General features: G+C 51.2%; 1 protein-coding gene across 2 annotated transcripts in view; it reads right to left on the bottom strand.

Annotated features, from left to right (window-relative positions):
* The window catches only part of HRH2 (histamine receptor H2), a 51,803-nt gene that overhangs the window by 14,859 nt on the left and 11,076 nt on the right, over window positions 1–25,868 (bottom strand). Inside the window, exons 2-3 of one of the 2 annotated variants that reach the window (XM_025388690.1) lie at window positions 10,485–12,084; window positions 8,561–9,386 (exon numbers count right to left, since the gene is read on the bottom strand). In XM_025388690.1, coding sequence (XP_025244475.1) covers window positions 9,215–9,386; window positions 10,485–11,560 — 1,248 coding nt within the window. In that variant the 5' untranslated portion in view covers window positions 11,561–12,084 and the 3' untranslated portion in view covers window positions 8,561–9,214. Of the gene's footprint in view, window positions 1–8,560; window positions 9,387–10,484; window positions 12,085–25,868 lie in introns of those variants that run through there. The other variant, XM_025388688.1, reaches the window with a different exon arrangement.

Here is a 25,868-nt window from a genome sequence, read left to right as displayed (position 1 = left end):
AAGCATATTCACTCACTGCTGGGAGAGATGAGGCTGCAGGGGAGTGGGTCTGGGCAATTTTCATGGGCATCCTCTTTAAAGGTAAAACTTTAGGCAAAATGTGTGACTCAGCATGGTCTTTGAGCATGCACTGGGTGCTCAGCCTGGGATCCCCCACGCCACCAGCAGTCATGCTAGCGGGGACTTTACAGAAGAGAGGACTGGCCTTCCCTGGGGTTGAACGCCCTGACCAAAGTCACACAGCTGGTGAGCAGAGGAACCGGGCTCCTGCCACCTCCGCTAGGCGCAAAGCCTGGGCTGAGCCCTAAGAACTACCATGCAAGGTCACCCATAGCAGAGGCAAAGGCCTGCAGGGGGATGTAGCTGGCTTTGGACAGTGCCAGGGAGAGCCCAGGAGCCGGCCAACTATGTCCACGCGGCTGCCATGGATAGAGAAGCTGACAAGACAGGTCTGGAGTGGCCCAGAGAATGCCACTGGGGCCAGACAGCCTCTGGGGACTTACACTGGGGGGATGCAGGTGGGGAGGGGAGAGAAGCCTGCATGGACTGCGTGCCATTTCCAAAGCCACCATGTTTACTACTGGAAGTGGCTGAGCTCCCTGACCTGGAAAATTTAAGTTTTTCCATCATCTGTGAAGGGGTGGCCTATAAGGTCCCCGAGCAGAATAAAACAAAGTATCTTACGCCTGGGCACGTCCAGGTGTGCGTGCCAAGCTCCACTACTGGGGCAAGGGCGCTCACTCAACTGTTCCTTCCCCAGCCCTGGGAGGGAAGCGCTGGAATGATCAGCTCCATTTTTCAGATGAAGAAGACACAGAGTTTGAGAGAGAGGAAGTCACTTGCCCCATGTCAGCCAGCCAGCCAACTGGGGAGGTCAGCCTTCAGAGCTCTGGCAACAGACCGCTGCCATGTCATAGATGGCTTCCCAGTTTGTGAGAGTGTCTCATAAGGGACGAGTGAATGGGGGAGACAGCAGGAAACTCAGCAGCCACAAAAGGGAGAGACTTGCTGCCTGCTCAGGAACGAAGACCAGGTGGAACGAAAGCAGGGCAGAACAAGAGCGTATGCATCCTCTTACCACTGTGATACTAAGGCCATGTCTGCACCCACACCAAGATGGGAAGGGAGCGTCGAGCTGGGACTTCAGGGGACTAGGAAGGATGGCAACAAACATGGGGTTCTCTATGACTTTCCATTTTATCTTCCATTTTCACAGTAAGTTTTAAAACTCTGTGTCTCCAGATTCAGCATGAGAAGGAGAAGTTCCCTGAATCCTCTAGGCATTGGGGACAGCCCTGCCACCCACCCTGACAGTGTCCCTGGGTGACAAAGGGATGTGGTCAGTCCTCACATGAGGAGGGACTGAGTGTCCTCCATGGACCTGCGACCTCCCGTCTGTGAGGCCCTCGCTACCTTCTGCAGCTTTCTGCATGGATCAGAGACAGGAGAAGCAGGCACACTGATGGCTGTGTAGCACCACTTGCCAGTTTGGGGCAGTTGGGACCACCTCGACTTCCTATCTCCAGGCAGGGCGGGGAGGGAACGGTCCTCCTACCCCAGGAGAGCCTCAAGGGCTGTGTACGCCCTGCAATGCAGGCACACCCCCTTCCACTCTCTGAATGCTCTGCCACAAACAGCCACTGTGAGTGTAATGAACACCCCAAAACAGGGAGCCCTGTGACTCACCACTGCTGCTTCAGGGACAGGGACAGCTGCCAGAATTCTTAGCTCTCTTTTACAGATGGGGAAATTGGGACTCAAGAGGGGGATGCGATCTCTCCAAGCTCACACAGCCAATCTGTGGCAGGGAATGAGGAAGTCTGGTCTGGTCTCCTGTCCCCATGGCTGGGGCTCTCTCAGCAGTCCCGCCCTGGGCCCAGCCTGCACCCTCACCTGCCCCTGACTCCCGGACCGGCAACTCAAGTCGTGACAAGGACACGCTTTACTGAATTTGAGAGACTCATTAGTATGAAAAACACGTTCCTCACCACCCTTGCCAGAAGATTCTTGACACAACACAGTTGGGGGGTTGGCATGCGCTCTCCGTTGTTAAGTATTTATATATAGTTAGTGTTGGAATGGTCCCCAGACACCGATCCAAGTCTCCCGTTTTCAGATGGGGGGCACCAGGCTTAGGGTCAGGACCCCCCTGGAACAATTCAGTAGCACAGCTGAGACATGCATCCACAGAGCCTGCCCTGAACTTTCCAGCTGCTCCTTGGCAAATGGGCCATGGGGAAAATAAATAAATAAATAAAGGCTGCCACTTACTAAGCATTTGCTGTGTGCCAGGCACTTTGCATAAATCGGTGCTAAATCTTATCCTAGTTCTCTCAGGGAGGCATTTTTATCCCCATTTTGCAGATGAGCATGCTGAGGCTCAGAGGGCAAGCCACCTGCCCAAGGTCACACAGCCAGGGGCTGGAAATGGCACACATTTCTTCCCCCACGCCAGGGTTGGCAAATGATAGCCCACAGGCAAATTGAGCCCACCACCTGTTTTTGTCGAAATGGTTGAAAAATAATAGAATAACATTTTGTGACCCTGTGAAAATGATATGCAGCTCAAATTTTTGTGTTCACAAATACAGTTTTATGAGAACACAGCCATCTCCATCCATTTATGTACGGTCTGTGGCTGCTTTCACCCTACAAGGGCAGAGCTGCGGCACTGCAACAGGGATCAAATGGGCTGCACAGCCTAAAATATTTGCTATCTGGCCCTTTGCAGGAAAAGCTTTCTGACCCCTGCCTTTTGCTGGGCTGTCTCCTGAAGGGTCTGGAAAGTACGCAGCCCCCATACGGCTGTGCAGGCCGTTCTCTGCACAAAGGCATCAGGTGAAGGGGGCAGGGGCCTGCCGTGAGCCCTTCCTCTGCTTGCCAGGCTGTGCACCCCGGGCCGGGTCCCCTGGAGGAAGGGCCTTTTCCTCATTTGTTCACCTTTCTGTGCTTTTTTTTTTTTTTTTTTTTGAGATGGAGTCTGGCTCTGTCACCCAGGCTGGAGTGCACTGCAACCTCTGCCTCCCAGGTTCAAGTAATTCTCCTGCTTCAGCCTCCCGAGCAGCTGGGATTACAGACATGCACCACCACTCCCAGCTAATTTTTGTATTTTTAGTAGAGATGGGGTTTCACCATGTTGGCCAGGCTGGTCTCAAACTCCTGACCTTAGGTGGTCCACCGCTTCAGCCTCCCAAAGCGCCAGTATTACAGGCGTGAGCCACCACGCCCAGCCGCCATGCTCCTTCTTAAGGGTACAAATGTACTAGCAGTGGCCCCGAAGGCATGGTGCCCCTTCCCGCCCCATCTCGGTCCCTGGGAAGGTAGCACCTTCAGACCCGCTCAGAGGGAGCCAGGAGGTGTAGATCAGGGCAAAGGCAGGGCAGGGGAGGGGAAGGAGGGGTTCACAGGTAGAAGCCAGAGTCTCCAGATGGCTTCCAGTCACCATCCCCAGACCCATGTAGGAAGGTTCTCTACCTTTCAGTGACTCCTGGGGGGCCACGATTTATTCTCCTTGACTTTTGAGGCTGTAAAGGGCTTCCCACCTCCTCTCTGCTCTCCTTCCCCTGACTTCCTCTCCAGGAGTGGGAGGGGCTCTCACTCCCCAAACTCTCTGAAGAGACAGAAGAGGAAGAGGATTAACTGTGTGCTGGCGCCGTTGCTCCGCGTGGCTGCTGTGCAGAAGTGCAGGCCCTGAGAAGCTGGGCGGGCAGGGATTGGGGCCCCGGTGGCCCAGGGTGCAGCCTCGAGCTCTCCACCAGGGCCTGCAGAGGCCACGAGCCGCCCTAAAGCCCAAACACTTGGGGAAGGAAAAAATGGGCCCTTGGAGGGAAGAAAGGGAAGGAAAGAAGAAACAGGGGAAGGAAAAATCACAGCAAAAAGGATGGAAGAAAGAGGTGAAGGAAAAAAAGGCGGAAAATAAAGATAGCACCATGGCAATGTTATGCTACGTGAGGGAGCCAGGCACAGAAGAGCACCTGTTCCATGAAATGTCACACAGGCAGGTCCAGAGAGGCCGAAAGCAGACGCGTGGCCACCTCGGTGTGAAGGTGCAGGGAGTGGAGCGCAGGGAGCGTGGGGGTCAGCTCACAGGTGCAGGGCTTCTTTCAGGGGGTGGTGAAATGTTCTAAAATGGATTGTGATTGTAGATGCACAACTCCATGCACATACTAGAAACCACTGAACTGTCCACTTCAAACAGGTGACCTCTATAATATGTCAAATGTAGCTTGAAAAAAACTTACAATAAAATGGAAAGAAAGAAAAAGGAAGGCAGGCAGGCAGACAGACAGGAACAAGAAAACGAAATGGATGGTGAAGAATGAAAATTCTCATTTGCTGAAATACCTGTCCCATGCCAGGAATTATGCTCAATGTCTGTGCCCTTTACGCCTTTTCTGACTTTTCCAAGTAAGTCTGATGATTATCACCATTTTACAGTAAAGAAGCTGCAGCTCAGACTGGAGAGTGACTTGCCCGAGGTTGTCAAACCAGTAAGTGGTGGGGCCATGACTCATGCCAGGCAGGCCCACCCTCCAGCAGCCCAGGAGAGCACCCCCAGCAGCTGTGAGACAGGGCTCCAGCTTCACAAGGCAGCCAGAAGGTTCCTGAGTGGCGGGGCCAGCCGGGGCCCCTGACTGTGGGGTGAGCTGCCCTGGGCGTAATGCAAAGGGCACTCATAGAGGCCGGGCAGGAACACTGAAACCACGTGCTAAAGGGAGCATTTCAGTAAAGCTGAATGTATAAGTGAACAAGCTGGGGCTCTTGAAGGGGGTGAACACATTCAAGCCCTTAAGGAAACTTATCTTCTGGGCAACAGCTCTTCTTGAGAAGCGTGTGTATCAGACACGTGGCTGCAGCCTCATCTTCTGAGATTGGATTTGGAGCAAAAGATAAAGTCAGTCTTGCTCCTCAAGCTGTGCCCCTGACTTCTGGCCAAACCAGGACATGCCGTGGCGATGCTGTGGACACAGCCCAGGTTGTTGGGAACTCCGGATTCCAATCCTGACTCAGAAGCTTGCTGTCTATGCTATTGGCCAGAAGTCGCACCACCTTCCCGGGTTCATCTGTGCTAGAGCTGGAGAGGGGTTAGGCTGTTCCCACCCTGCGGTTCTGTGATTCAGAGCTGGTGCTGGGTTCTGCCAGGAAACCTGCCCCGATGCCAGTATTTGCAGGGAGGCTTATCATGCCATCCAAGCTAAAAACGGGAACCAGGAATCTCTGAGTTCTTATGAGGTTTCTGGAACTTCTCTCTTAGAGACGTGGTTTCCTGATCTCTACAGTGGGGGTGGGTTCACTTCTCAGGGTTCTTGGGGGCCTAGAACAAGACATTCACTCATTCATTTATTCAACCAGCAATATTCCTGGGCCTGTTCTGTGCCAGGCACAGTGCCACGTGTTAGGGTCTAGTAGTGAACAACACAGACAGGGGCCTGTCCTATGGAGCTTACGGTCTAGGGGGAGCAGACGTTAAACCAATAGGGTAAGTCAAGAGGGGGAAGAAGAGGGCCTGGGCTGAGGGGAGCCTGCGTGGGGTTAGACACCATGTGGGCTGAGGGGAGCCAGAGGAGCAGGAGAGGAGGTCGTGGCAGGGCAGGGCCTTGGAGATGGGAATAAGAATTTGCTGTTTTACTCTAAGCAATAGGAGAAGTGGAGTATAATCCAACTTATGCCTGAAAACCTCACAGAGGGAAGGAAAGCAAATTCAGGGAGCCAGTCAGGGGCCAGTTGGGATGCTGAGCTGATGGGGGCACAGAAGAAAAGCTGGAAGGAGTGGGGAGGCACCAGCTGTGACTTCAGCCCTGCAGACATCAGGAGTAGTGAAGCCACAGGCACAGGCCCAGGCCCAGGGAGTGTATAGGCATGAGGAAGAGCCACGCCCGGAGACTGTGATAGCCCAGGTGCTAATGAATATTATCTCCCGCCTTGGGAGATTACCATGAACAAGTGAATGGGTGGGGAAAGGGCTCAAAGAGACCTAGGCAGGGGTCCAGAAACACAGGGTTCTCCTCCCAGCCTTTCTTGAGTTTGCTTCACACCTCAGACAGGTCACTTGCCTCCCTGGTCCTCATTTTCCCCATCTGGTATGTGTAGGGCTAGCACTGAGGTGACAGTCAAAAACAGGGCCAAGTTCAAATCCAGAGAGCATTTCACCCTAGAGTCTAGGCTTTGGGATCAGAGAGACTCAGGCTCAAATTCTAGCTCTGCCACTCATTAAGGCTGGCGGCCCAGGCCAGCTCCTCTGTTTCTGGGAGTCCCCTGCGGGTGGGGGCCACACTGTGAGAATGCCTGCTGCAGAGTCACATTCCTATGAGAAGAGGGCCTCAGACTTGCTCACTGCTCTATCGCAAACAGTGCTGGCAGGTGGCAAGTCCTTGGTAAATGCTTCTCACTGGGCTCTGGGTGGTTTATTCTGGCTGGGGCAGAGGGTGGTGGATGGGGCTGGGGAGGTGGCAGGAAAGGCAGCAAGACGGTGGGCAGGGACCAAATCAGGTGGGCCAGAGGGTTGGGACTTGTGGGAGGCTGAATAATGGCCCCCAAATGTGTCCACATCCTAATCCCTTGAGAATGTTACCTTACGCGGCAAAATGGACTTTGCAGATTCGATGACGTTACAAAATTTGAGCTGGGGCTCTAGAGTAGCATGGGTTACCCAGGCGGGCCTCAGTGCAATTGCAAGTGTCTTTCTAACAAGGAGGTAGAGGGAGAGAGCTGGCTACAGCAGAGCAGAAGGTGACGTGACCTTGGAAGCAAAAGGCTGGAGTGATATGAGAGGGGCCCTAAGCCAAGGCATGCAGGCTAACTACAAGTGGGGCAAGGTAAGGAAAGGGAGGCTCTCTGGAAGCCTTCAGAAGGAACCAGCCCTGCTAACACCTTGATCTCAGACATTTGGCCTTCTGAATTACAACAGAATAACGTGTGTTATGTTTGGCCACTAGGCTGGTAGGGATTTGTTATGGCAGCCACAGGAAATGGACACAGGGCTACCTATGTGCAGGCGGCCGTGGGAGGCAGAGGAGAGTCCTGAGCAGGGCACTACACTGAGATTCATGATTTAGGGAGCTCACTGTGAGTGACGGAGCAGACAGGGAGAGGCTGGGAGCAGGGGTATCTGAGAGCAGACAGGGGAGAGGTGATGAGGGGTGATGAGGGGCAGATGGTGTCTGCCCACAAGGCAGACAGCAGGTTCTCGAATGGTGGGACCAGCCGGGGCCCCTGACTGTGGGGTGAGCTGCCCTGGGTGTGCTGCAAAGAGCACTCATAGAGGCTGGGCAGGAACGTTGTGGGGGGGCTGCTAGTTGGCCACAGGGAAGGGAGGACCAGCCAGCTTGGCCACTCTATCTTCTGGAGTCACCCCTTGGCCGATGGTGCCCCCACCCCACCCAGGGCAGGCTGGCTCAGTTCCCTTTGGAATTCTTGGCTCAGGCAGACAGCCCAATCTTGGCAGTGATAAGGGCTCTGGGTCAGTGCGGGTTTGACCCCAGACGGAGAGCTGGAAGGACATGCTATCAGCCAGCAGGGAAACTGGGAGCCGAGCTTATCAAGGGACACACGAGGCCCTGATCGCCCTGGCAGTCTTGGTGGGAATATCAACCTCTGGCTGTTCTTGGCTACCTCCGCCCTCCATGCCCTCAACCACGGTGTGGGGCCCTCTGACTGGCTCCCCAACCCTTCTCTGCCAAAGCCCTCTGCCCCTGCACCACTGGAGGACAGACCACAGCTGTGCTCTCCAGGAGCATGGGCCCTGGACTCGGCTCTGGCCCTGCCTCCATGGCTGCATGCATGACCCTGGCAGGCACCGCCTCTCTGCTGGCCTTTGTTTCTTCACAGCCCCTCACCCAGGGTGCCCGCAAGGATCAGAACAGGAGATGGACACTCATACCCTGCAGCATGCCGGGCACCCAGAGGACAGTCTATGACAGGCGCTGCTATTTCTGTTGTTGCTCAGATCACAATTTTGGGTTGTGTCCCTTGGGGCAGTTTACTTGACTTCTGTGAGCCTCAGTTTTCCCATCTGTAAAGTGGAGATTAAGCAAGTCCCTGCTTCACGGGGTTGTGTGGAGGATGAAGTGAGGCCCTGAGTCTCAAGGGTCCAGTCCTGCCTTGGATGAAAGGGTCTTCTCATTTGCATTTAAAAGCTCAGAGGTCTACTCTCCGGGGTGGGCTCCTGGGCCCACATGCCAGCTCCATCCGGGCTTCAATCCTTGGCATGTGTGGCTCTGAATCTGACCAGTCAGATTCTTAACTAGACCATGAGCAATTGCAGGTGGCCGAGGGTGGCAGGGGGTGGGAGATGCTCTATCTCACTTTGTGCCCTTAGCACTGGGTGCAGGGGTGGGAGTAGGATGCCCCCAAGGAACAATTAATGCCTAGAAACAATGTCAGGCATGAAAACAGGCCAGTAGTGGGTGCTCAATGAATGTTAGCTATTGTTAAGTGCTTATTGAATGAAGAAGTTCCCTTAAGGACTCAGCTGAAAAGGCGGCTTATTAACCCAGGACTCAAACAGGTAACGGCAAATACAAAGGGATATACAAGACTAAACCCAGGAGTGGCAACCACCTTCTAGCTGAACCACATCCCTGTATTTTTTTCTTTTTTAAGCTTTGTGAACTGAGTAGGCTTTGCACTCCAGCTGCCTCCTGAATAAGAGATTGTGCAAGGATATGGTAGGTGGGCGTTTTGCCCATCAGGACTGGAAGCGGAAGTTTCCAGGTGTGCACTTGGAGGGTGGATTTGAGGGACCGGGTCCAGGGCCTGAGGCCACAGTTCAATGCAGGAGCAACAGGCTTGCTTCAGATGGACAGTGGTGAGGGAGCAGAGGGCCCCAGATCCAAGTCTATGGAGGGACACTCCACCCCTGGGAATGGGGGTGGTAGCTACAAGGACCAGAGGGAATATGCAGGGGTCTCACTAGGCAGTTTTGTCCCCACAACTCCAGAACCTGGAAACCTTGTTGGTGTGTCTGCAGCATCCACACAAGCTTTTCTTGAGTCTGACTTATGTCCTGTTGGGAGACGGCAGAGCATGTTTGTGTCCTTTCGCTCATGTGAGCTTCAGGCAACTCTGGACGGCAAGTAGGAAGCCCGGTGGATAGATCAACTCTCTATGAGATGAGCAAACCGAGGCCTGAGATGGGGAGGAACTTGCTCAGGATACAAGGTGAGTGCCGGCAGAGCTGAGACCAGGGCTATGCCACTGATTTTCCATAACGTCATCACCATAAACCCCAAAAAATCTCATTTCTACACCCCCAGTATTCATCATGATTCCTGGCATGTGGTGGGAATTGGATGAATGTTTGCAAATGAATGAATGAACAAATGAACAAACAGATGAATGAAAGGGTCAGTTCCACAGACCAGCATCCTGGAAGGCAAAGCCATGGTCTGTGGGAAGAGAAAGGAAAGCAACATTTATTGAGCAACTTCTATGTGCCAGGTATCCTCTGAGCATTCTTTCATTTGCTCCTCTCAGCAGTGAAAGCCCAGACCAGTAAGCTGCTTCTCCCCACAGGGAGCTTCCTCGGCGCCACTCAGGTCTTTGGTGTGGTTTCCCTTAAGATCCTGCATTGGCTTTGTCACCAGCGAATTTATCCAAATCTCATTCTGATTCTGCGCATCTTTTCTGCCTGGTGCCCTCAGGAGGGGGAATCCTGTTGTCCTCACTTGCATCTCCCGCACTCTGAACATCCGAGAGTCTGCAAGCTTTTAAGATCTATGGCCTCCTTGATTTTGCTTTCTTCTCTTTCCTCTTATGAGTCAGTGCCACAACCCCCTCGTTTACAGTCTCATCCTCTGGTCCACATCTTAGGGGTACCCAGAGCCCTCTTTCCAAAGCATAGATCTGCTGAAGGTACCCTTACCCTTGCTTCTAACTCTTTCACCTTTCCTAAAATATACAGTATCATGCCCAAACTCAGCCACCTTCAAGGCCCCACCTTTCTGACTCCACTGGCCTCTTTCCCCACCGACTTACACACCCCCACGGTAAGAGCTGATGCATAGTAGGTGCTCAATAAATGCTGAACTGAGCTGAGTTTCTCATTTAACCCCACAACAGCCCCATCAAGTGGCAGCATTGGTGACATGGTTATTTGAGTGCTATCCTGGAGGGGTTCGTTGAACACTTACGACTCCTTAGTGGCAGTCAGGCTTCAAACATAAGACTCCTAATTGTAAGGACAATGTAGCTAGGAAAAAGGGCTCGCGAGTTCCAAAGTCAGGTGGCCACTCCTCAGGCCCCAGCTGTGCGGTCCTTGCCAAGTCCTCTGAGAATTTTAATATGCTCCTTTTAAAATGGAGCTAATAAGTTCTCCCTTTGGGGGCCGTTGGGAGGATTAAGCACGAGGGTGTTTACAAAGTGCTCATGAAGAGTGCCTAGAACAGAAACCAGCACCATCTAAACAGCAGCTCCTTAAATCATTCCCATCAGTAGCCTCCCCTCCCGGTGCCCCCATCCTGTGCACCAACGGCTAGGGCTATTACCTGTCTGTGGCTCCCTGGGGGGCTGTGACTTCTGTCCCACTCCACACCTGGAGCTTCAGGGGTTTCTCTTCCTGTTGCCTGGGTTCTCGGCTTTGGGTCCTGGACAGCTGAGAGGCGTTGGACCTCACAGAAGTTTTGTGGGAGTTGCGGTTGGCAAGCCTGCAGCAGAAGAGCTGTTGGTACCCGGTGCGGAAGTCTCTGTTCAGCGCAGCATACAGGATGGGGTTCAGGGCTGAGTTGGCATAGCCCAGCCACAGAACGATGGCTTCTAACACCTCATTGATGGCATCATCCCCTCTCAGCCCACGGTACACAAATGCGGTGAAGTAGGGAAACCAGCAGATGATGAAGGCCCCCATGACGGCGGCCAGTGTCACTGTGGCTTTGTGCTCCCTGATGGTGGCTGCCTTCCAGGAGCTAATGTGATTGATCCTCTTGGCCTGGTCCCGGGCGACCTTGAAGATACGGTAGTAGGTGATGCACATGATCAGTAGTGGTAGGTAGAAGGTGACCAGCCCATCCACCAGCCCGTACACTTCATTGACCTGGACTTTGCACTTAGAGGTGGTATGATTGCCCTTGCTGGTCTCGTTCCTGCTGTTCCACCCCAGGTGGATAGACAGGAAGGACAGGGTAATGGAGATGACCCAAATTAAGACCAGAGAGATGGCGACCCGAACTGGGGTGACCAGCACAGGGTACCGCAGTGGGTCCATGACAGCGCAGTACCGGTCGAGGCTGATCATGAAGAGGTTGAGAATGGAGGCTGTGCAAAGCATCACATCCAGGCTGGTGTAGATATTGCAGAAGACCTTGCCAAAGCTCCACTTGCAGGACAGCTGGTAGATGGCAGAGAAGGGCAGCACCAGGAGGCCGAGGAGCAGGTCAGTGACAGCCAACGACACGATGAAGCAATTGGTCAGGTTGCGGAGCCGGCGGTTCAAGCCCACGGCCAGACAGACGACCACGTTGCCAGCAATGGTGATGAGGATGAGGACCGCAAGGACCACGGTGATGGTGATCTTGCAGGCAGTAGAGTCCAGGCAAAAGGAAGAGGCTGTGCCATTGGGTGCCATGCTGGGACCCTATGGCTCGGTCCCCTGACCAGGGCCCCTGGCTGCTGCTTCTCCACTCCCAATGTGACAATTACGCCAACCACTGGATTCCAGGCTCCCAACAGAGCCAAAATGTGTCCAATTTTTTTTTTTTTTTTTTTTGGCCAGGGGGTGGGGAAGGCTTCAATGACTGACTCTGGGCTGCTTTTCTAGAAATAAATTAAGCAACACCTTCTAAGGTGTTGAGAATGAATATGAATGAAGAATAGAGAAAAGCAAAGCCTTGAAGCCAGGTTCATGTATCAAACTCCAGTCCTCAGATGATCCCCTGAAGAGCTAGCTTCCTCCCGGGACTGGGGTAGGTCTCCGCTCCCCAGGTTTTGCATAGAATCCGAGGCACTGTCTGGCGGTGGCTTTGGTGTCATGCAGGATGGGTCACGTGGAGACACAGCTGTATCCCTCTCCATAGCTGGTGCCTGCTCCCATCTGCGTGATGGAGTCAAGTATTGGGGATCTCCCTCTCTGCAGTCAGTGGAGGGCAGGAGCTAAAAAGGCAAAGGTTGGATGTTAAGCACCTTGAAACCAGATAGAAAGCATGACCCGATTCAAGATGTATCCTTCTACTAGATCTCAACCTCTTAGCAAGACCCCAGGAAGTATGGGGCCAGTCTGGATACCTCTCTTTGGGAGGGACTCGGGCAATCAGGATACATAATGGGGAGGCAGAAGGGAGGCAGGATGCAAGGGGTTGGATACTGAGACTTGTGAGAAGAGTTGGAAAAGCTGGAAGTGCTTGTACTGAGAAAAGAAGGATCTAGACACAGACTTTCAGCTCCACTAGAAGAGGGCCTGCATCTGTTTGCTCCTGGTGCCTGGCCCCACAGACAGACATTAAGCGTCTGATGAATAAAGGATAAAATGAATGAATGAATAAACAAATGTAACGAATCTACTCCTCTGAAGTGCTGAGAACAGTATCTGGTGCTGCTGTTGGGCAAAATGTCATCATACTCTAAGGTGGTGGCCGACAAACTTTTTCAGAAAAGGGTCAGGTAATAAACACGTTCTGCCCAGCAGCCTGTGACGGCTCGGCTCTGCCTTTGCAGTGAGAATGCAGCTATGCAGATGACGTGCAGACAGAAGAGCGTGGCTGCACTCCAACAAAACTTCAGTAATGAACACTGAAATTTAAATTTCATATCATTTTCACGTGTCACAAAAATCTCCTTTTGATCTTTTTCCAAAATTTAAAAATGTAAAAAACATTCTTAGCCACGGGCTGTACAAAGCCAGGCAGAGGGCCAGATTTAGTCTGCAGTTCGTCACCTGTCATCCACGCCACCCCTGCTCTGAACACATCTCTAAATCTTACTGGTCTTACTTGGCAGAACACGTGATCCCACATCCAGGTCAGCAGGGACAGAACTCACTCAATCCTTCTAATGGTTGCATAACAGTCTGTGGGGAGGCTCACCATGAATAGGTTTATCCTATCTTCCCCATATCACCCTCTCACGGGCATTTGGGTGGTTTCTCCTTCCTCCCTTCCTCCCTTTGCACTATTGAAGTAGTGCAAACACTACTTCAATAAAGTAACTGCATGTGCAATGCCTCTTGGTTAAATAAGAGCCCCTGGTCACCAGATAATCTCCAAGGCGCCCTCCCAGTGGTGGCTGTATATGATTCCAGCTGGCGAGAAACAAGCGGAGGCCCTGCTCCACGCCCCGGTCCTTCTCTACCAGCTTCTCCTGGTTTTTCAGAGAGCAGGCAATCTCCTGAGCTCTGAGAGTGTGCAGAAATCGAGTTGACGGCGGAACCTCCTCTCAGAAGCAAGCTAATCTCCATAAAACATAAATTAAGCCTCTCCCAGGCTCCTGCCTGGAGCGGTTTGCAACCTGAATACGAGAAGCATCATTTAATCATAACGATTGTGTTCGTGCAGGGATCAGGGTTCCCGATCACCTTCTGCCACCCTCCCTGGCTCAGCCACCAGTACTGGCAGCTGAACCTCCGGGTATTATTTTTAGCAGATCTTTTCATTATATAAATAGCCCAAACAGCATGGGTCTCACTGCCACACTTAATTAACTTTGGAGGGGGTAGCAATCAGGGTATTTTTTTGAGAATCCCTATTTCTCATCAAAATTTTTTCTGACTTACCCCAATAGCCGGGTATAGGTATTTTGGCATCAGGCTGACATTTGAGTTATGTTTGGATGAGGGGTCTTCAAATCTGAGTGAACCAGCCTCTCCTATAATTAGAAAATTCTTTCCTTCTCTCCCCTCCCACCCCTCCTTCTCTTCCTCAGTCCTTTTCAACACACATTTCTCTGAAAACCCAGAATGTGTCAGATGCTTCTCCAGGTGCTGGGAGGACAATGATGACCAAAACAGCTGTGAGTCCTTTCTTCATGGAGTTTTCAAAGAAGAACCACTTCTGCTGCATTCCTATTTAAAGCCCAGCTCCCGTAAATTCTGGTCACCTTTTTCGAGGGCAGGTGATTTTGTACAGCGCTCTGTCTCCCTCCCATCCTCTCCTGTCCCATGTGGGCAGAAGGATTGCCTTAGAGGGCCATGTCATCCCCTTATGGAGCAACCTTCAATGGCTTCTCTTTGCCTGTGAGGAAGAATCATGTCATCCTTGTCACCATCATTGTCACCATCATAGCTAACAAAAAATAGTCTCTCAAACTGTCCTTTCAAACTTCTCAAGTGATGACAGGCTTATTCCAGTAAGCCAAGTACCCCTGAGGTGTACAGAAAGGGCCAAAAATCAGGGCCACCACACACCTGAGCCCCTGCACCAGGCAGTGACTGCTGCTGACCATTTGGTATGTGGGGGCCTCCTGCGTTTCTCATGCCTCTGCATGCACATGGACACACCCCGGGCACTGTCCATACACAGCATACACGCTACTGAGCAACTGCTTCTCCTTCACTTCTTTTAACATTTCCAATATATAATGGATGGCCCTCTAGGTCGCTTAGATCTAAGCCATCCTTCAGGGAGCCCAGCCCACGGCAGTGCAACTGCTGTCATGAGGATATGTGCACAAGGATGTCCACTGGCAGATGTGCAATGGCAAGAATGGAAAACAATCTGAGCTGCCATCTGCAGGGGGAAGAAGTTTCAACGAATCACGGCACAACTGTCCTGCAGGATCGTCCTGGGCAAAGCGACACCACACATAGTAAATAAAATATTACTGAATCCTCACAACCCCACGAGTGAGGAAAATCATTGTCTCTGTTTAACGGTTGAGGAGACTGAGGCTCAAAGAGGCCAGGTGATGTCATGCCCCTAGAGAGTGGCAGAGCCTGGATTCGAATTCAGCTCAAACTCCTTTGGCCTGTATTTAATGCCCATTCTTCGATCAGACTTCAACCTGTCTTTCCAACAGGGTCTCACCCAGCACACCAGCATCTGCCTGTTAATTTCACAGACTCTCGGGCAACCGAGCATGTTCCCAGATGCAGCATGCCTTCTCCCTCCTGTCTCTGCGTTTGCGTCCCCTATGTCTGGTGCTTCACTCTTCCTTGTATTTACTTCAACCACTCTCCTTTCAAGGCCCAGCTCAGGTACCTGTCTCCTTGAGTCCTCCTAGATGCCTAAAAGCAGGAGTAACCTCTCTGCACTTTGTACCGAGTTAGATTGTACAGCACCTGCTGCCTTGTAGCGTTGATCTGGCTCTGCGGTATTTAATTCTGGAAAGTGCCAGGCCCATTCTGATTCTGTGCCTTTGCACATGCTGTTTTCACTGCCTGGAAGGCCTTTCCTTACCTAGAGAGCTCTTACCCTTTTGTCAAGCCCTGGCCTCCTCTGTCACCTCCTCCAGGAAGTCTTCCAGAGGTAACTTCTCCATCCTCTCTCACTTCTACCTCCCTCGTACTCACCTCAGGCAGAGGCTTGTGCTTTCTGAGGTGGACAGAAAGGGGGTGTTTTTTTAATCCCATTGGGCAGAGTGTTGAGTTTTCAAGGCCTTGGGAGCACTCTCTTCTTAGTGGAGTCCTTGGTGATTCACCATGAGAATGTGTCTTCCCAGGAATTGAGTTGTGGTGAAACACAAAATACCACTCTTCTCTTCTATCCTTCCACCTGGTGGTGAAGAGGACCAGGGCTTGGAGGGTGAAGCTCTCCACAGAAAGAGGTAGAACTTGGCAGACTGCCCCAGGGGTTCAGGTCTGCCTGATGCCACAGCCTCCCTCTCACTACCCACAACCCATGAAACCCCAGAAGAAATGCCGCTGGTGTGCACTCAGTTTGAAAACCAGAGGGACGAGGCCATCTAGAAAAGCAACCAAGCTGGGGACTGGGATGTGCTCCCCCTCCAAATTTGCCAAATCAAGTCCAATACTTTCTTTTCCCTTTTCAGCGGGAAGTGAAACCCCTTTTGTGGTTTAAGTACTTAAACCCCAGACACAGCCCTGGCAATTGCACCCAAGCGGCAATTGCACCCAAGCGGCCAGCAATTTGGGGGAATCAGTTAAGGCCTGATTGGCCTTCTCACTCAGCCTGAAAGATAAATCTGATTTTCCAGGCAATAATGTACAACGGGAAAAGAAAATGGCACCCATGCAGCGACCACTGTGCCTGACGCCCCTGCTGGGCGAGCATCACGGCAACCCTGTGAAACAGGTGGTTTGATCCTTACTCTACAGAACGGACACCATGAGGAGTGAAGGGGAGCCCCTGCGCTGAGAGCAAGGACTTGGACATTGGACAGATCTGGGTTCCAATTCCAGCGCTGTTGCTGAAATAGCTTTGTGACCCTGGGCACGTGACTTCCAACTCTCTGAGCCTGTTTTCTCATTTGTAAAATAGTGATGCTACTACCTTCTCCTTCACTTGATGGCTGTGAAAGGAAGACAGTAAAGGGATGGAAAACCCTTAGTGCCTGGTACGTGGTAGGTTCTTCCCAATAACATTTTTGTCATTGGCTGAAGCTGCATGGCCAGCAAACAGCATTCATGAGCATGACACATACCAAGCGGCTTACAGGTGAAGACGCTGTGCTGAGGACTGGGCTACAGCAGTGAGCACAGTAGACACATCTGGAGCGCCCAGCACAGGGGTGGGAGGAGACACAATCCGGGACCTACGGTGGAGCTGCTTATTGATGGCAGCTGTGCTAAGGGTTATCTAAAAGGAAATAGCACCGCCAGAATGTATCATGGTGTCGGTATGGAAGGCTTCCCCAAGGAAGCGACATTCGAGTTGAGATCAGTACAGATGGGAATGAGGTAACTGAGTGAACATGGGACAAGCAGATTCCAGAGAGAAAACTGCTGTGAACGTTTGGAGGAGAAAGATGGTGGGTTGTATCCCAAGAGCCCTGAGACGCCTCCGGCAGGTGGAGGGGAAGTTCGAGCAGAGGGTGATGTGATTGGAAGGTGGGAAAAGGGGCACACAGTCCCTGACCTCCTGCTGCGTATCAGGATTCGGCGGTGTGGCAGCTGGGGGTGGGCTGGAGCAGGTGGCTGCCCGGCACCGCCCAGTTCCTCATTCTCATGAGCTATTCATTCTCAGAACTTTTCCCCTGTAATCGACCACTTCAAATGTTCCAGGTGCCTGTTGAGGGTATTGGAAAGTGGCTCCAGCATCAGTCCCCAAGGAGCCGCTCAAAACGGGCTGGGAGGGGTTATTTTGGGGTTGCAAGGAAGTAGAGAGTTATTTTAGTGTTGCAAGGAAGACAAGCCTCTCCAAGCCTAGAGTGGCTGCCCCCATACGAGCTGCTGACCAACCTGGCTTCGGTCCAGATGGTCAGAGCTGAAATGATCCCTGGCCTTCCCAGGGAGCCCTTTCTTTCCACTTAACATGGCAGGACAGCTTCATTTAAGAAATGCTGGTCAATATATCGAAAAGATATCTGAGCTTTTCGAGCATTATCCACAGTAGCTAAGATATGGAATCAACCTACATGTCCATCAGTGAATGACTGCATAAAGAAAAGGCAACAGGGCGCAGTGATTCACACCTGTAGTTCCAGCATTTTAGGAGGCTGAGGTGGGGAGGTGGGAGGATTGGCCAGGAATTTGAGACCAGCCTGGGTAACGTAGGGAGACCCTGTATCTACAAAAAGTTTAAAAATTAGCTGGGCATGGTGGTGCACGCCTGTAGTGCAGGCTACTCGGGAGGCCTAGGCGGGAAGATGACTTGAGCCCAGGGGTTCAAGGCTGCAGTGAGCCGAGATCATGCCACTGCACTCCAGCCTGGGCAACTGAGTGAGAACCTGAAAACAAAACAAAACAAAACAAAAAACAAAGAAAGAAAAAAAGAAAAGAAAAGACGGAAAAAAGAAACAGAAGCAGTGGTATACAGACACACACACACACAAAATGGAATGCCATTCAGCTATAAAAAAGAATGAAATCCTGTCTTTTGCAGTATTTGACTTTCTGTGTCTGCCTTGTTTTAGTTAAAATAATATCCTCCAGCGCAACTGGAGTCAAATATTGCATGTTCTCACTCAGAAGATGGTAAAAAATGTGTACACATGGACTTAGCACATAGAATGCTACACAATGGAGCCTCTGAATGGTGAGGAGGTGGGTGATAAGAAATTACTTAATAAGTACAATATACATTACTTGGGTGATGGAGATGATAAGTTTTGACTTGACCAGTATGCAATCTACATATGTTACGTAATTGCACTTGTACTCCATAAATTTATATGAATTAAAAAAAAAAACCTGGGAAAAAAAGTGTTGATGACCCATTATGTGCTAGGAGTTCGGGCTCCTTCTTGCCTTTGCCCAGGAGCCCAAGGCAAGCTCTGGGGCAGGGGCTGGGGATACGTGTGAACAGGTGTGGTAGTCCCAATCCTCTAGAAGTTCAGATACAGCAAGAAATGGCTAATAAGAGCTGTGGGTGGAGGCCACACAGGCGTGGGAACTGGGACACTGGAGCTTTGGCTCTGAGGGCAGTAGCAGGCAACAGCTCCGTGTGTGCGCAAGTGCGGGCGCGGATGTGTGTGGGCCAGAGTGTGTACTCCAGCACACACACATGCATTTGTGGAAGGAAGCATTTTCTTGGGTCTGGAAACCCCATTAATGTTAAAATCACTCAGACTACTGACCTGGTAGTTGCACTTCTAGGAATCTGTCCTGTGATTCCCAAAGCACTGCTTGTGTTGGCAAAGTCTGGAAAGTGTAAACGTACACATGACAGAATGCGGTGAAGCTGTACAAAAGACTTAGCTGGGCTGATGGGAGGGCCTCCAAAAGTGTGCCGATACTGAGTGTGATATGCACAAGGGGAACACATGTGTGCATACCCACGCATCTACATGTTAATGTCGGTCAAGGACTGGCTCAGGCGGGCAGCAGTGAAAGGGTAGGGATGGCTGCCTCCAGGGAGGAAATGGGAGCTGGGAAAGAATGGGAGAAAGGCTTCTTTTCCACCATGTATCTCTTGGGACCTTTTCAATCTTTTCACCTTGTATATGTATCACCTACTCAAAACCTAATAGACATATAGTTTGACTGGTGGAGAATAGAAGGAGAAGGGTATGCTGAGCAGAGGGAACAACATGCAAAGGAATGGAAGCTGGAGGACTAGCTCATGCTTAGGACTGGGACAGGGCCATACGGTTGAGATGGGCTCCAGGCTAGGATTGGGCGAGGGTTGATGCTTGGTCCACTCAGTCCAGACGCCCCCTTATAAAAAGTCCTCTACTTCCAAGCTCATAGCCCTCAGGGCTCATCCTCTCCTCTCAATCATTGCACAGGTTTTGCAGTCCAACTGTCCTGGTCTTTGAGCACGCCGTGGCTTTCTAATTCCCCTCTTGTTGTTAGGGTAAAAATAGCAACGCCTGCTATGTCCTGTGTGATTGGCCCCCACCAACCTCTCCAGCTAGTTCTCAAGAGGAAAGTGTAGCTGGGGATGGAGTGCTTGGGATTTTGGACTTAGTTCTGAAGGTAATAAGGAGTCACTGAAGGTTCAATCCTCAGCCCTAAGATCTCCCAGGGAACTGGCAGCAGATATGGGACCCCATATCTCTAGATCTCAGCCAGTTAACAACCTATGAAAATACTACTACAAATTGGCATATAAGGAATGCTTACTTCATGACAGGCCTGGCTTTATCTCATTTAATCTTCACCACAACAATGTGAGGAAAGAGATTTTTCTTTTTCCCATTTACAAACACAGACACTGAGGCTCAGCAAAATTAAGGAAATTGTCCAAAGTTTCAAAAACAGTAAGTGGCAAAATCAGGACTTGAACCCAGGTCTGTCAGCCTCCAGAGTCCCTGTTCTCGGCCTCCACATATCTGGCTTTGTCGGTAGAGAAAGGGCTTGGGCTTTTAAAAGAGATGGTGTTATTGCAGTTGTATCAACAGCACAAGACACTTCCTCCCTTGTGGTAACATCCACACGTCTTTCATCTTTGTGGTTGCAGGTGTCTAACTCCTTCCTGGCAGGACATTTGGTCAGAGTCCACAGGCAGGAAAAGACTCCTGGTTGAGGCTGTTCATTGGAAAGAAAGTCTGGAGCCTCCCAGGAGCTCTGGTCCTGCCCCTTTCTTTCCTCTGAGTCAGGAGGGGTGCAAAGGCAGAGCTTGTTCTTGCTTCTGTCTTCAAGCACGTCTTGTCCCAAGCTCTGCAGCCCCCAGCGGGACTCCTCTGCACAGGCTGAAAAGTGAATGGATCTGAATGTTGTCTGGAATTTGGAATTGGGGGCGGGTTCTGTAACTGGTGGTGTTGGCACAGACGGGGAAGAGTCTCACTACCCCCGAGACGTGTATCCTCCAGCTCAGCGCTAGATGGCAGGGTCAGAGCAGACACTTGATGATGATGAGTGTCATCCCCTAGGCATCATAGTGAGGGAGAGGGGGACCTGGACTTGACGCAAAGACCCTGGCCACTTCCATTTCCCGAGCACCTGCCACGTGCTGGGCACCTGACAGATGATAATAATAGTATCTGGATAGCAGAGGTTTTCATGTTCCCATCTGATAGATGGTAAAACTGAGGTTTGGAAAGCTCACTTGTCTGGGCCCACATAGCCACAGTAAAGACGCAGGCAGGGCTTTGAACATCCATATCCCCCGGCCCACCCTCCCGCAGAAGGCATGAAACCAGCCTGGGCACTGATTTGTGTGACCAGTTCTTGTGTGATGTTTCCTTATCAGTGACAGACTCACACCATTTGCTCGGCCTCTGCCAACAGCAGATATGGGAACCTGAAGCTGCATCCAATGACAAAATTCCTTAGTTTTTGTTTGGGAAAGTCTTTATTTCTCTTTCACATTAAAAAAAGAAAACTGAGGTGGCCGGGTGTGGTGGTTCACGTCTGTAATCCTAGCACTTTAGGAGGCTGAGGCAGGTGGATCACCTGAGGTCAGGAGTTCGAGACCAGCCTGGCCAACATGGCAAAACTCTGTCTCTACTAAATACAAAAATTAGCCAGGCATGGTGGCGGGCATCTGTAATCCGAGCTACTCGGGAGGCGGAGGCAAGAGAATGGCTTAAACCCAAGAGGGCAGAGGTTGCAGTGAGCAGAGATCACGGGCCACTGCACTCCAGCCCGGGCGACACAGTGAGACTCCATCAAACAAATAAATAAACAAACAAACAAAAAACAACCGAGGTGAAATTCAGATAACATACAATGTACCATGTTAAATTGTGCAGTGTTGGGGAGCATTCAGTACCTTCACCATGTTGTGCAACCACCACCTCTCTCTGGTTCCAAAACATTTTCATCACCCCAGAAGCAAGCCTTGCTCCGGTTATCAGTCGCTCCCGCTTCCTCCCTTTCCCTAGCCCGTGGCAGCCGCCAACCTGCTTTCTGTCTCTGTAGACTTGTCTATTCTGCATATTGTGGGCACAAAGTGCATATAAATCATGAGGTGAGGGGCTGGAAAAGGACCCCTGATTCTTTTTTCTAACCTGCGTCTCCCCAGCCTCCAAACACCTGGTTGCTCAGGTTATACACTTAGGCATTCTTCTTCTTTTTTTTTTTTTTTTTGAGGCGGAGTCTCTCTCTGTCGCCCAGGCTGGAGTGCAGTGGCGCGATCTCGGCTCACTGCAAGCTCCGCCTCCCGGGCTCACGCCATTCTCCTGCCTCAGTCTCCTTAGTAGCTGGGACTACAAGCGCCCGCCACCACGCCCGGCTAATTTTTTGTATTTTTAGTAGAGACGGGGTTTCACCGTGTTAGCCAGGATGGTCTCCATCTCCTGACCTCGTGATCCACCCGCCTCAGCCTCCCAAAGTGCTGGGATTACAGGTGTGAGCCACCGCGCCCGGCCGGCATTCTTCTTGATTCCCATCTCTCCTTCACCTCTGACTTCCAACCCATCAGCAAACCCTGTGGTTTCTGCCTGTGAAATGCGCTCATGCACAGACACACACACACACACACACCCCTACTCTCCTTTGCAGCTGGCCCCATCCTAGTCCTAGTTCGAGCCATCGCCCTCTCTTGCCTGAAGTTTTGAGACAGGTCCTCACCAGCCTCCCTGCTGCTGGCGCTTGAATCACGAGCACCTGCCTGCTTCTGCCTCGCCAGTTCTGTCCTGTTCCGCACTCTTACCGCCGGCTCAGAAGGCCCCTTGTGATCGGCATCCCCGGCAACCTGTTCCATCTCCTCTTTTACCACCTGAGGCCTCAGTGGGTGCACACTGGCTCCCCTAACCTTGCTCTTATTCCTCGGATACTACACACCTGCTCCTCCCCAGAGCTTGGTCTGTGACCTGCTGATGACCTGGACATTCCCGTCTTGGTACACACATCAGCTCTGCAGAGGGGCCTCCTGGACCCCTCCAAGGCAGCTCAATTCACCCTCTTTAACATCCCCCCCATGTGGCCCTCCTAGCATTTCGTGTGTTTCTCTATTGGTTCACTATTTGTCTCTCCCTACCGGAATGAGAGCTTGGCGAGGGTCAGGATCCAGGATCCAGGATCCACTCCGCCTTGCTCCCTAACAGGCACTTAATGGGGAATCCACTAATACTCAATTGGCTAAATGCATTTGAAAATAACCGTCATAACAATGCAATATCCCATTTATTGGGCACTTTGAAAGTATCAAGTAATGTATGAAATATTTTAAATACATTATCCCATTTAAGCTCTTCAACAACCCTATTATGTGGGTACCACTATCCATCTCTATTTTATAGATAAGAAAATTAAGGTTTATGATGTTTTGTGACTTGGCCAAAGTCCTCCATCCGCAGTGGGCTGGCGAGTGTGGCAAAGGCCTGGGGAGGGAGTTTTCAGGGCAGGGGTGAGATGGGATAGCTGAATAGTCTGCCTTGGTTCTTGGGGAGGTAAGATGTGGATCGCCAATGTTTTCAGGGAAGCCCACATCCCTGCCACCCAGGGGCAAAACTGCTCAGGGGCAGCAGCTGGGGTGGGAAGAATGTTGGGCTGGGAATACGGATCCTGAGTTTGTGTCTCTGGTGTGACTCTGACTTGCTATGTTACCTCAAGCAAGTTTCATACCCTCAGTTTCCTCAGCAGAAAAATGTGGAGATGGGCTTAGAATATTTCAAAGGTCTCTTCCAGCAACTGTATGTGTGTATGTGGAGGGGAGAAGACAAGGAATCGTGAACCCTCCATAGTGAAATAGAGCTCTGGGTGGAAATAAAACACAGTGCTCCTCGTGTTCAGGAACCTCTTCTGTAGCACCCCAGAGAGGCAGTCATCCTGGCTGTCCTTGCACACCTCCATCGATGGGGGGCTTACTATCTTACAAAGTGTTTGCCAATGAGCCACAGCTATTTAAGGACATTTACAGAGCTCTACACCCTCTTTCTTTGGGAGGTCATACCTCACTGCATAACAAATACATTGCAATGTATGCGCTTTGCAAAGAAAATATAATTTGTATATGGCTATTTGACTTAGGCAGCTGACTTTGACCAGCTGGCATAGTGTTACATTTGCAGATGTTCAACTGGACATTTAATACTGGCAATTTTATCGTTTTCTTTTTGTATTTTATACCTGGCACTTTGGGTGTATGTGTGTGTGTTTGCAAACTTTTTTGTGCGTCTCTGAAAAGCTTTGAGGTTCAGAGAAGAAGTCCAAGTTCCTTTTTCCAGGCTTGCTGTCACCACCATCATCACCATCACCTCCACCGCTGGTAGCAGCTGTGGCCACATGAGCTGGATACCAGCGCTGCCGCTGACGAAACGTCTCTCCCTCCCTCTCTGTTCTCTCCCCCAACCCCCTTCCTTGCAGGTTTTGCCCTTCTGCCAAGGTACAACTTTCTCTTACAGGCAGAAGTCCTGCAACCAGCTGGGTCACCTTAAAGATAGCAGCAGCACACAGATAACCCTTGCCAGGAACATTTATACCCGTTGATTATCTTACGCAACCTCCGCTCTGCTGAGGAAAACCAAGCCCATGCAGTGCCCCACAAAGCCTTGGGCAATCCATCTGGCTCCAGGGAACTTTCTAATATGGGTCCCCAACTTTTCTTTTCCTCACTCAGAGGCTTCTGTGCACAGAACTATCCTCCAGTTCCCCAAAGCACGGCCCCATCCCCACGCAGCACTCTCAGCGGACATTAGACATCTGGTTATACATTCTTGGCATCATTGTATACACTTAGCATACCTTGTCCTTAACCCCATGTGTGCCATTCTTTCTTTCTCTGTTGGCCCCTACCAGGTGAGTGTAAGTGCCACAGGGCAGGCCCCATGTCTGTTTGCCCACCACTGCATTCAAATGGTAAGCATTGCTACAGGCCCAAATCTGGACACGGCCTGGCAAAGCAAATCAAGAACCAGCCCAGGCAGCTGTCTGCCTGGAAGAGATTGTTGTCATCCTCATGTGGCCAGTCTTTGGACAACAATGAGGGTGGGGATTAGGCTTAATCATGTAGACTCTCCACGGGTCTCTGGTGGGCTCAAGGGTCTTGAGGGTTCTGCTCCAGGCAGGTGGTTGCATTTGCAGCCTGGCTGTGGCAGTGCTCTCAGGCACACTGCTGGCCCAAGGGGAAGTTGTGGGATTTCTGAATGATCTATTAGTAGGACCGAGGACAGGAAATAGCCTAGTGGTCACTGTGAGTGGAAGAGTCCCTGTCCAGCATTTCTGATGGATGGCCAGGTTGCCTCTCCTTGATTACCTCCAAAGATGGGGAGGTCATTTCCTTCAAACAACATGTGTCTCTCCTAGTTTTCAAATTTTTGGACAGCAAAGATGGAATCAATGGCCACAGGCTGAATTCAGTCTACTGAGGAGTGCTGTTGGGTTCAAACAATGTTTATCAATTTTTTTTGAGAGGCAACCTTTAAAAATCAGGAGATTTCATGTAAGAAGTCTAGGTTTCCAGTTACTTTTTAAAAAAATAATAATTTTGTTTGAGGCAAGGTCTCACTATGTTGCCCAGGCTGGTCTTGGACTGCTGGGCTCAAGAGATCCTTTTGCTTTGGCCTCCCGAGTAGCTGGGACTACAGGCCTGGCTCCAATTACTCTTGAAACAGCCCTGGCCCTCATTCCCACCTGTCCCCTTTGGATTGGAGCCTGGTGCTAGGAGCCTGTTTGGCCAGACACAAGCCCACAGGGAGTGACGCGGAGCAGAGCAGTGACACCACCTGCCTGGCCTCGGAAGCATCAGAGTTTGTCACCCCGAGGGAGCTGCTCCTGTGGTTAGTGAATCTGGGCTCCTTGGAAAAGCGGCATCAAGTTACAGAAGTATCGGGTCTCCCTGGTTCTGCTCAGTCCATGAACGGTGAGGGCAAGATTCCTCTAGTGGAGCTCTAGTGCTTTTTGAAAGCATTAAAAGGGACATTGCTTGGATCCTGATGTGAACAGAATCATGGTACAAAGGCATCTTGAGGCAATCAGGGAAACTTGAACGCGAATCAGGCATTGGGTTATGTTAAGGAATTGTGTTCGTTCTGTCGTTCTGCTAGCTGCAGCAATGGGGAGGTGCCGTGCGCTCGCCAGTTAGAAATAAACCCAAACACTGAAGCTAGGCACGGTGGCCCACGCCTATAATCCCAGCACTCTGGGAGGCCAAGGTGTGTGGATCACTTGAGGTCAGGAGTTTGAGACCAGCCTGGCCAACACAGTGAAACCCCATCTCTACTAAAACTACAAGAATTAGCCGGGCGTGGTGGTGGGTGCCTGTAATTCCAGCTACTCAGGAGGCTGAGGCAAGAGAATCACCTGAACCTGGCAGGCAGAGTGTGCAGTGAGCTGAGATGATTGCACCACTGCACTCCAGCCGCACTCCAGCCTGGGCGACAGAGCGAGACTGTCTGGAAAAAAAAAAAAAAAAAAGAAATTCTTACAAGCACAGTGCTATGATGCCTTGGATTTTCTTTAAAATATTCACATGAACAAACAAAAAATATTATGTGGTGGC

The sequence above is a fragment of the Theropithecus gelada genome, chromosome 6 (genome assembly GCF_003255815.1).
Source record: "Theropithecus gelada isolate Dixy chromosome 6, Tgel_1.0, whole genome shotgun sequence".
Taxonomy (NCBI): Eukaryota; Metazoa; Chordata; class Mammalia; order Primates; family Cercopithecidae; genus Theropithecus; species Theropithecus gelada.
The sequence above is the reverse complement of the archived record's forward strand: the minus strand, read 5'-3'. Positions and strand labels throughout refer to the sequence as shown.